The sequence below is a fragment of the Sminthopsis crassicaudata genome, chromosome 5 (assembly GCF_048593235.1).
Source record: "Sminthopsis crassicaudata isolate SCR6 chromosome 5, ASM4859323v1, whole genome shotgun sequence".
Classification (NCBI taxonomy): Eukaryota; Metazoa; Chordata; class Mammalia; order Dasyuromorphia; family Dasyuridae; genus Sminthopsis; species Sminthopsis crassicaudata.
In genome coordinates this window covers 147119078-147131581 of record NC_133621.1, presented here as the reverse complement: position 1 = coordinate 147131581, position 12504 = coordinate 147119078, and the positions used below count along the sequence as shown (strand labels likewise).

The following is a 12504-nucleotide window of genomic DNA, read 5'->3' as shown; positions in this document are numbered from 1 at the left end:
TTAAGCAATACTTCAATTTAGATGTAACTGTCATAAGAGTGAACTTTTAAGACAAAAGCATAAATACCTAATTTAGACATCTAAAGCAACAGAAAAAGGAACTGATGAGGCCACAAAAATAATTAGCACTTTTTATTTGTTTTGGTGAAAGATAATTCAAACTTACACGGTAATATGTCTTTGTATCTGTTCTTTTTAACATTTTCTTCTTTTTCTCCAGTAGCTGTTGGGTAAATTTTTTCTGTTCTATATTTGGTAGATAATCGTCTTAATCGCTAGGAAGAAAAAAAAAAATTTGTCAAGTATGTTCATATATAAAGTATTTAATGCATTTAGAAAATTATTAACTTTAGCCCTACAGATTGGGTGCCAAAAAAAAAAAAAAAAGAATCTGGATCTACAACATTTTCCCAAAATGCTTATAGATTCAAAGTATTCTTTTCACCCTTTCCCATCCTCAAGGAGGTGATAGTTTTCAAAGCAAATCTAATTTTATAACTAAACAAGGGAATAGGATTTTACTCTAAAATGAGGTAAGACATTCAAAAGTATACCATCAGATCTGAAGTCTTCCAGATATATATAAGGAGAAAAGGCAATTGGCTGACTATAGTTAGAATGAAGGATTACAAAAGGACAGAAAGGGACATGTTGATATTCATAAAAACATGAAAAGTATTCCTTGACTTTTCCATGGGGCTTCACCTTCCATTTGCTATCAGTCTTGCTGTTTGATACTTTCACAATATTTTGAATCTGTCCCCTTCTCTCATCATCTATCACCTCATCTAAGTGGGTCTTCCTATTTCCTGTCTCTCCCATATTTAATCACAACTACCATGCTGATATATATTCTTCAAATAGATGCATCTACCCTTCTAAAAAAAAATTTTTTTTCTAGTGGCTATACCTTTCCAACCTGCCATTTCAAGTTTTCTATGATTCACCTCCCATTTTTTGGTATTATTTATCTATACTTATACCATCAATATTTGTCATAGTAGACTCTACATTATGGCTCATTTAATACGTCCATGCCTTTTGCCCTCTATCTGGAATGCACTTGACTCTATAGAGTTTCACCTGTTAGAATCCTACTACATTTAAAGTACAGCTTCATTACTTCCCTTACAAAGCCTTTTGTGACCTCTTTAAGGTGGAAGCAATCTCTCTTCCTCTCTTGAAATTACTTTGTCTCCTTGTGTAAGAACAGGTTATCATCTCTGTGTAAGCCCTGAAAGGTGCAAGAATTATTACCATCCTTGTCTTTGTACCTTATTTCTGTACCCAGTGCCCTACTACAGTGCTCTGCACATCAAATGAACTCAGAACAATATCCTATAGAAGGCCTCTCCTGTATTGGAATCCATGAAAGATTTTTATGGGAAGGTACTAACAAAATGAGATAGGTACCATCGGGGGAAAAAAAATTCTCCCATCCATGAGATTATGGATCTAAAGTAACAAAATATTTCCTACTCTATATATACTCTATACAGCGTTAGTATACGTCACACATTTAAGAAATGCTGAATGACTTATGATTCCATTTTTCCAAAGTATGACAGTGTACAGGAAGTTGGGGGATGGCATACAAATGAAATAGGATGTGTCATTTTTTATAATCAGCAAGAGTTGGAGCACTTTTCAAACTCAGAATTTCAGATTTAAAATGTATTTTCCTCAATATTTTTGTAAGACTATTATGCACACATTACCTTATTTATTTTACATATAGACAATAAAACTCAGGTAATTACAGGGAAATCAGGACTTGTTCAAATAGGAGAGCTCAAAATTGTAGCTAAAAATCTACATCCTCTGTATCTAGTCCAATGTCCTATTTCCAACATTAATGTGAAAACCCTACATCCAACTCACTTAATGTTCATGAGCAGCTATTTGTCTTAAAATTCTTCCAAATTGCTTCCAATTGAAAACAGAACAAAACCTCACCCATATCTGAATTTATTTCTTAAATTCTTTAGGTAATACAAATTACTTCGGATGCATTTTTTAATAGTGCTTTTTTTTCATATCTCTTATGAAGGCCCAACAAAGACCAATTCTGCTTATTCACTGTTACTACAGAAGCAGCTTGTGGGTTAGTGACAAACTCTTACCACATATGGCAACAGGGATATTCTTTGAGCTTGAATACTTCTGTCACTAATAAAACTTCCTGCTTTCAAAAGCACTGAAAAGTTAATATTCTAAGTTGTTGAAATTCTACAACTATAGCACTGAAATTAAATTCCATTCAATTCCTGTTTTAAAAAAAATATTTAGAGACATTGAAAGTATTCACATCAAAATTATTAAGTTGATGGAAACTACCTGGATGTCCATCAATTGGAGAATGGCTGAATAAATTATGGTATATGAATATTATGGAATATTATTGTTCTGTAAGAAATGACCAACAAAATGATTTCAGAAAGGCCTGGAGAGAGTTACATGAACTGATGCTGAGTGAAATGAGTAGGACCAGGAGATCGTTTTTTCAACAACAACAATACTGTATGATGATCAATTCTGACGAATGTGGCCATTTTCAACAATGAGATGAACCAAATCACTTCCAATAGAGCAGAAATTAACTGAACCAGCTACAGCCAGCAAAAGAACTCTGGGAGATGACCATGAACCACTACATAGAATTCCCAATCCCTCTATTTTTGTCTGCCTACATTTTGATTTCATTCACAGGCTAATTGTACATTATTTCAAAGTCCGATTCTTTTTGGACAGCAAAACAACTGTTTGGTCATATATACATATATTGTATTTAATTTATACTTTAACATACTGAATATGTATTGGTCAACCTGCCATCTGGGGGGGGGAGGGGAAAAATTAGAACAAAAGGTTTGGCAATTGTCAATATTGTAAAATTACCCATGCATATATCTGGTAAATAAAAATTATTAAAAAAAATTATTTAGTTGATGCCAAGTCAAGATATAATTTAAATATTCTTTTCTGTTTGGCATATAAAAGAGACCAATAATTTCACACAAAAAAGGAAGTTACTTGGGACAGCTAGATGGCGCAATGGATAGAGGACCAGCTCCGAACTTAGGAGGCCCTGAGTTCAAACACGATCTTAGTCACTTAACATATCCTGGCTGTGTGACCTTGGGCAAGTCACTTAACCCAAGTGTCTCACCCCCCCCCCCAAAAAAAACCCAAGTTAATTGGTCATTTGTCTACCACAGCTACTTAATCTATTTTACTTTACATATCTTTCATTGTCCTGAACATACATGACCTTCACTGCTTTGCAACTTGCCATTTGCCTGAGAAAGTGTCTACGTTGGACGAACAGGAGGAAAAAAAATCTTATTTTATACAAGCATTGCTGTTTCTGTAGGGAGCAGATTAGTTCTTTTGCTCCTCACCATTTCCCAAAATTGCAGGATGGTTAACTGTTTAAAATAGAGTTTACTTACTCAAAAACTGTTACAAGGAAAGAAACATTTCTTTACTGATTTTCTTTCCTTTAATACACCATATGAATGGAGAAAAAAAGTGAACAGATGTATAATATAAGATGTGAGATGAATGCCATCTGCTAGGCTGTTGAGAGATTTTTCTGGACTTGTCCTTCTCCCTCATTCTCCCTACAAAGAACAGAATCATATTTTTGAAATTAATAATAATAGTAATTGAAAAATCTAACTAGAATCATGAACTGAATAGGGCCAATATGAAATTTCCTACATTTGTGATTTCCTATAGTACTATAGTTCTCTAAACACCCTAATGAATACATTAATAGAAAATATGTCCAAAAAGAAAAATGTAAATCACTAAGATACAATTTTTAAAATTCTTGATTTAATTCAAAAATATTAGCAGGGTTTCTATACATTAAATTATAATTTCTATACCTTCTTTGTCTTCTTACCAAAATATGTATTATTTCTGAAATTTCTTATAGTGTCAACATCATCTGGAATTTTACATAAGAATATTTTTTTATTCTCCAAGTAAGGAAGAAAAGAGAAACCTAGCAATTCCATGTGTTATTGAAAGTGGGGAAAATGCCCGAAATATTCTATCATGTCTTTTCCCCTCCCACAACCATGCCTAATATAAGTATACTTCATGGGAAAAGCAAAAGTTCTCAGAAACTCAATTGTTTCATGTGTATAATGGGAAAGCTAATACTTGTTCTACCTATCTTCAACTGTTTTAAGAAATACCTTTAATTCATCAGTCAACAAGATTTCATTAAGCTTCTCTTAGTCCCTCCCAATACTGAATTTTTAAAATTCTGAAATCCCTTGTAAATGAAGTTAATGTACATAATGGTGCATTACGAACCTTAAAATACTAAATTCATATGCTCTGCTAGAATATAATCTAGTTAATCTTTATATTACCAGCACCTTGCAGTGCTTGGAAAACTGTAGGTATATTTAATATGTATGGGAATGCCTGCCATCTAGGGGAGGGGGTGGAGGGAAGGAGGGGAAAAATTTGGAACAGAAGGGAGTACAATGGATAATGTATTAAAAAAAAAAAATACCTATGAATATGTACTGTCAAAGAAAGTGTTATAATTATAAAAATTAATAAAAAAATTAAAAAAAAAAAAAAACTGTAGGTACCTAAAAATTGATTCAATTTTTCTTTTAAAAACATATACACTAAACTGTTTGCGTTTTCGTTTTTCTTCCCAGGTTATTTTTTACCTTCTGAATCCAATTCTCCCTGTGCAACAAGAGAACTGTTTGGTCCTACACACATATATTGTATCTAGGATATACTATAGAACATATTTAACATGTATAAGACTGCTTGCCATCTAGGGAAGGAGGTGGAGGGAGGTAAGGGAAAAGTCGGAACAGAAGTGAGTGCAAGCAATAATGTTGTAAAAAATTACCCAAGCATATGTTCTGTCAATAAAAAGTTATAAAAAAACTAAATTAAAAAAAAAAAAAAAACATATACACAATGACATTATAATGGGCACTGGAATAAAAAAGGCAAAAATAAAACAAGTCTCTTTTTCCTTTAGGTGATTCTATTTTATGGGTTGGGGAAGGAACATACATGTATAAATATGTGCTAAATATATATAAGGCAGTTTTGGAAGGGGGAGAACTAGTAGTAGCTTGGGGGGGGGAGAGAGGATAGGAAAGGTTTCATGGTAAAGCTGGTGCTTAGGCTAAGTTTTAGAAGAAAGCAAGGGATTCTGTGAAGAGGAAGGGCATACTAGGGAGAGTAGGAAAAACAGTCAATGTAAAGTTATGCAAATCACTTAACCCAAATGCCTTAGCAAACAAAACAAAACAAAACAAAAAAAAAAACCTCTGCTCATCTTTTTTTAATAGAAAATACTACAACTTGTTTAGCCATTCCCCAATTAATGAACATCCCCATAGTTTCCAATTCTTTGTCATTCCTAAAAGAGTTGCTACAAATATTTTTGTACATATAGGTCCTTTACACCTTTTAAAATTTTTATCTCTGGGATACAACTCTACCTGCCTTAATTTCTCAATTTTCAATATCTGCCATTTCCTTTTTCTGTATATTAACCAATCTGATAGATTTGGGGTGGTACCTCAATTGTTTTAATTTGCATTTTTAAAATCATTAGTAAATTAGAACATTTTTAAAATATTGCTATAAATAGTTTTGATTACTTTGTTCAAATCTGTTCACATCTTCTGACCATTTATCAATTGAAGAATGGCTCCTATCTTTATAAATTGTATTCAATTCTCCTTATGTTTGAGAAATGAGTTATCAGAGATATTGGTGAAAACTTTTTCACAGTTATGATTACTGTATATTTCTTTCCATCTTATTTTTCCCCTGGTTATCCTGCTTTCTCCTTTCACCCTATCCATCCTCAAAAGGAAACATGACTCTCTTTTTTTATCAAATGTTTTTTTCAGTTCTCATTTTCTTTGGCCCTTCTGTGATTGACACCTGTAACATCATTTTCCTTTATAATTTAGCATTTTCCTCACCTGCTTCTCCTTATAATCATGTAGCCACTTCATCTCCTTTGCAAGTCTCATCTTCTACTTATCACTTAAAACTTGGGTTCTCACTTTGTTCCTCTCATCTTTTCTTTATATTATACATTCTTTACTCTTAACAATCTCATCCACTCCCATGGTTTTATCTATCACCAATAAGCAGATGACCACCAAGTACTTCATCTCCCCACAGCTGTATTACCAAATCTCAAACTGATTTATTATATTTTTATTAAACAGAATGATAAAACTCCATTTCACTTCCTAAATTCCTTTTTCCTTATAACTCCTTCCTTTTCTAATTCCTAAAGTTCTATCAATAACATCACCACTTTTTTAATCTCACAGGCTAAAAAACCTAATTCATGCTTATTCTTTACCACTTCAAACCACACTTAATCAGTTATTAAGTCCCGGTATTCTACCTTAAAACTATTTTTACAATGAGAATTTCTCAACTCAGATGGAAAAATGCTCCCTTTTTTTCTTTTCACAGTGTAAGCACACGTCAGGTCTTTACTACTATTATAACCATTATTAGATGGTTCCTAATGATATTCCCAATGCCAATCTCTCCCATACAATTTACACTTCACAGTATTGTGTACAATCTTTTTAATACAACTCAAGTCAGTCAAAAGATTCTTATGGCCTATTTACTTGATTGAATATGAGTTCATGAGTCCATGCATTCATAAGCCTCTAAAATTTGGCTTCAATATACTTTTTAGTATTTTACTTTGCTATTTTTCATATTCCAATATAATCTAAGTTCCTTGAAGAGAATGATTAATTTCTTTTTTTTGATCTTGGACAGCGAAAAACCATAGTACCCTGCAGATCATTTCCAATTAATAAATTACTGATGAACTAATATGAACTATTAAATCAGTACCATCTCCAGACTTAATGCATTCTTAATGTTCAGAGAAGATTGGTTAAAATAATATTGTAACTACAGAATCAACTTTAGTACTGTTACCCTACAACAAAGGTCATTAACAATTATCCTTTATTGCTTAAGTCCTTGAAAGTTTTAGTATGAAGCAAATATAAAATCATACTGAGAGAAAGGGCATAAAAAAAGCTTTGGAGATGTGGATTCACATCCTGCTTCTAAAATGTACTTAGTTGTGCAATCACAGGCAAATCACTTTCAGAACTTTGTCTTCCTAAAATAAAATCCTTAAAACCAAGCTAATAATCCTTGGACTTATTAAGCTTCATAGACTTATGACAGAACTGTTATGCAATATGCTTAAAAAGCAAAATAAAAAACAACTTTGTGATTATATCCCTAAGTAGGTACATCTTCCTCCAAGACTGCATAGATTTTTAACTCAAGCTTTGTCTCACTTTTTTATTTTCTTCTTCTATTTATATATTTAAACTATATAAAAATTTAAAATTCCTTTTAAAAAAGGAAGTAACCTTAAATACAAAATGAATAAATCTTACTAATAGCATGTTCCCTTGCCAATATACTTTACTGTTCTGATTTTTGAAGAAGCAAATTTTAGTAACTGAAAAACATCAATGTGGTCTAACATACATGTAAATAATCTCGTTATGACAGAATCTCAAAATGTGAGAATGATTCTAGACAAAGAGAATTTATCTAAGTATGCTCTACTAAAAATATAAAATATGCTTAATTTATCCAAATATTTGGAGTGAAGATAGGGATGTTTTAAAATACAACGTAAGTTAATGTAATATTTAATATTCAGAACTACTAAAACTTAGTGCATGAAAATGTTGTAGAATCTTAGCCTTGGAAACAAACAAACAAACATGTAAATATGAGTTTAAGAGAAGTTTCTTTAAGTATTGAAGTCTTTCAGATCCTAACTGTTCCTATTTGTAGTTGACAGAGTGCTGACACTCAACTTTATTGCTCTTCTAAATGCAATCTGTTATCAACTGATAGCATTTGGTTTAACCCTGGGAGGGAAGGGAAGGCTGAAAATCAAATAAAGAATTGTTTAGATAATGAGATTTAGTTTGGAGGATCACTCAAAGATTGCCTTCAACAGTGTATTTCATGAAATGGGACAAACTTAAGATTGCAAATGGATTATCAGTTGGGCCCAAAATTGAATGAGGATAGGCTAGCTTGCCTTTAGGAAAACTTCTAAATTCTTTTAATAACAAGAAGTTTCTCCCTGAAAGAATGAATGTTTTTTTTTTTTTTAATCAAATAATTGCAATATTATTAGAATCAAAAGTAGAAAACTCTAAGTGATCTGAGAGGTTAATTGGTCAAATCTCTTCACATTTCAGAAATGAATAAACTAAGCCCCCCAAAAGTTAAATCCCTTTTCTAAGATCACACAGGTTAGCAACAGAGCTGGCATTTTAAACTCATGACCTGTTACTTCAAGTTCAGTTGGATTACTACCCAACTATATATACATATATATATAAGTATCCTAATACAAAAGTGGAATTAATTTTATCTTCCTTATATCAAACAAAAGACACAACATTTAGAATATATGAACATATTATGCATCAAGCTTAAGGCTGTGTTTTATAAAGTCAGTCTATGAAGTTATTTAAGTACTAGAACTAAAGAAGACACATAACTGTGGAAAAACATTTACAAGCACAAAGCACAAAAAAATCTTACTCCTCTGAAATTCCCTTATTCTAAAAAAGAAAAACTACTGCAGATTCAGAACTTAGGAAAAATCCAATTTATCACTGCTGGAGAAATTAATACTTGCAACTTTTCTACATTACTTCCATGAGCAAGACAATCAAAAATGGAAGAAAACATCAAAATCGATTGTCATGAGATATGCAATATGAGATTGTCATGGCAAAATAAAAACGTGTGGTAATATATTCTACTAACAATGTATAACACATTTAATTAGTTAATTTTAAAGCTTAAAAACAATTATCCTTTATATTAAAAGATGTCACACTGATGATGACATTCATGGATATTAAAGACAATATACATTAGAGATTTGGCCTCAGTCTCTTCAACTATATACAAGATAGTCAAAACTTCTATCTCTGCTTCTGAAGATACATTATCACATCTTGATATTGTTGTGCAAAGATCACTTTTGCAGACCTGTTGTATGCCAGGGCTAGTCTGTATGCCAGCCTTATGAAATAATAAATTTTGCTGAAATAATAAATAATTGCTGACATGGCTACTTCATTTAAAAAGCATATGCTAATAAGCACTTTCCCACCAGTTATGTACAAGATATCACATAAACAATAAGGAACATAATGACAATAATGAAATGCCAACTGACCTCCAGAAATTTTTATTTTACTGGGGTGGGGGTTTTGAGGAAACAAAGATATGTGTACACAATTAAGTATAATACAAAGTTAAAATGTACTTAAAGCAAAGGGGAGATTAGACAAAACACTCTAGAAGAATGGCACTTATATTAGGGTCTGTGAAGTTATTTTTAAAACTTTTGATAAGTTACTTTCAATATAAATAATTTCCTTTGAAATCCTTTGTACTTTGCTTTATACATATAAAAAACATTAGTCTCAGATGGAATCCATAGGTTTTACCAGACCTTCAAGAGGTTCTGTTACATAAAATTAAGAACCTCTGCTTTAAGAATATTTAATGAGGGAGCAGCTAGGTGACACAGTGGATAGAGCACCAACCCTGAAGCCAGGAGGATCTGAGTTCAAATTTGGCCTCACACACTTCACACTTCCTAGCTGGACAAGTCATTTAACCCCAATTGCCTCAGCAAAAAAAAAAAAAAAAAAAAAAAAAAAAAATATATATATATATATATATATATATATATATATATATATATATATATATATATATATATATATATATATATATATATATTTAATGAAAGGAAAGGATAATAAGATTAAGTAGAAAAATCCCAACTTGAACCCTGGAGAAAGAAGTACAATCTAAAAGAAAGAGAAGAGGAAAGAACAGTTTATAAATGTAAAAAGGCAGAAGACTAGTAATCAAATATGAGTTAATTCTCCAGAGCAATGTGTTGAAGATTTGACCGGTTTCAATGTGGCTTTGAGCTGGTCTCATTTATTAATCTCTATGGGCCTCAATTTTCTCATTTGTAAAGGATAAGATGGTTCTTTATTTCTCCAAATCTATAATGCCAGTTATGTGAAACACACACACACAAAATCAATGAATAAGAATTTATGAAATACCTACCATGTACTAAGTAACTGTGGACAGAAATACAAAAATGAATTAGTTCTTGTCCCTCAGAAAGTTTACATTCTATATATAGTATTAATTTTGAGTAATTTAGACACACAGGAAGATACAAAACCACATTAAACATACAGGGTAAGTTAGAGAAAGTGGGGAAAGAGGTTGGATTACTACCAAGTGGAGAAGAGATCAGGAAAGGTCTGTCCCATAGGAGGTGGTGATGTAGAAAGAAACTGGTGAGGCAGAAAAGGAGGAGTACACTTTAGGGACCAAGAGACTCTACAGAAAGGCAAGGAGATAGAATGCCATGTGTGAGGAAAGACGTGTAAGGCCAGTTTGGCTAAACTATGGAGTATATGAAGGAATGTAATATGCATAAAACTAGAAGGTCCAGTTGGAGGTGAATTGTGGAGGGCTTTAAAAGGCAAACAGAAGAGTTCATATTTCATTCTAGAGGAAATAGGGAGTCAGTGTACACTCTGATTAGGGTAATGCCCCAGCAAGATTTCAATTTGATGGCTATGTGGGGATGAGATAAAATGAGAAGTTGAAAATAACATTCAAGTTACAAAAACCTGGAAGACCATAATTATTCAAGACCACAATCCACAGACATTTGGAAGTGGGGTGGATAGGTAGGTTTTTGTGGAAGAATAATGAGTTATGTTTTAGGCCTGCTGGATTTGAGCTATTTTCAGGACACGCAATTTGAAATGCCAAATAAGAAATGGTGATATAAGAATGAACCTTGAGAGAGTGAGAGATGGGGAGAGAAATGGACATAGATATCCAAGTGTCACTGGTAAAGAAATGCAACTAAATGCATAGGAGCTAATAAAGTCACTTGGAGAAGGCAGGTAACAACAGAAGCATTTAGGAGATACTACAACAGAGTGTGGGATCTGGATGACTAACCAAGAAAAGAGATAGTAGAGAAGTGATCAGAGAGTTATTATGATGAAAACTGAAAAAATGATCAGCAATGTCAAATGCAGTAGCTCACTCCATTGTCATAAATTAGGGTAAAGGAAGGGAAAAAAAAGAAGAAAAAAAGAGTGGAGCATAACATCAAGGGGTTTAGAGATTAAGAGCAGGGAGACAAGGGAGGATATGTTGAATTGCCTCAATTTCCTCCATAAAATAAATGAGCCTCTCAGTTGAGGAGGGAGAGAGAGATGTGTGGAGAAATCAAAAGGAGAAAAACTTCTGCAGTAAATAAGATGGAGAATCGATTACAGGAGCATTATATAGAAGAGCTAGGGATTCCAAGGCCCCTGCAATTTAAAGTGAAGGTACACATATATGTGTGGACTGGAAATCTGAGTAAATTCAACACATAAGTAGCTTAATATCTAATGCTAACTTCGAAATTAACATTGATTTAAAACACATAGTTTTACAAAAATGAATGTTGAAAACTATCTTTACATGTATTTGGAAAAATAAAAACGTACTGAGCAAAAGAAACTAACACTGACCAGAAGCAGGGTTTTGAGGAGAGAGAATGAATACTTAAACAGATATAGCACTGAACTGAGAATGAGAAAGACAAGAGTTTGTATTCTGCTCAGATACTCCCTTGGCTTTGTGAACTTAGACAAATCACTTAACCTCTTAGTGCCAATTTCCTCATCTATAGAATATAAATAATGGTATCTCCCTTCATGAAGCCGTTATGAACATCAGATGAGATAACATATAAAGTGCTTTGCAAACTTATATAAATATAATATAAACATTATACAAATATTTATATTATTATATATAATATAAATATTAGTTATTATTAAATACAAAGAATCAGTAAATACACAATAACAATAGAAATTACTACTTTCTTCTTGACCACTAATCATTGAAAACCCAACAATTTTTTTAAATTAAAAAATTTAAACTATTCAGGAGAAAATACCTTTAGCAACCAATCTATGATTTTGCTATTCATTAATATACCAACTATCACTAACTTTTAACCTTGTAATGGTGGTTAAAATCTGTGGAACAGGAGGGGAGTAGAGCAGGCAACTAGATGTCCCAGTTCACAGAATACCAGCCTTGAAGTCAAGAGGACCAAATCCACATTCAAGACAATCTTAAACACTTACAAGCTGTGTGATCCTAGGCAAGTCATTTGAGCCCAAATGCCTAACAGGGGAAAAAAAAAAAAAAAAAAAAAAAAAAAAAGGCAGGGGGTGGGGGGGAAGGGGAGAACGTGTTGAAATAGCCAGAACCAGGTAATTATATATAATTTATAACTTAACTGTCAACTCTAAAAATCTGGTTCACTGAGAATGTACTCCCATTCAATTT

The 12504-nt window shown here is 32.4% G+C and overlaps 1 protein-coding gene across 8 annotated transcripts in view; it reads right to left on the bottom strand.

Annotated features, from left to right (window-relative positions):
* Positions 1 to 12504, bottom strand: part of PTPN12 (protein tyrosine phosphatase non-receptor type 12) — a 76272-nt gene that overhangs the window by 46074 nt on the left and 17694 nt on the right. For 7 of the 8 annotated variants that reach the window (XM_074268468.1, XM_074268469.1, XM_074268465.1 and 4 more), the window contains exon 2: positions 167 to 275. The exons of the other annotated variant lie outside the window; for it this stretch is intronic. In XM_074268468.1, coding sequence (XP_074124569.1) covers positions 167 to 275 — 109 coding nt within the window. The remainder of the gene's footprint in view (positions 1 to 166; positions 276 to 12504) is intronic. 8 annotated transcript variants of the gene reach the window in all.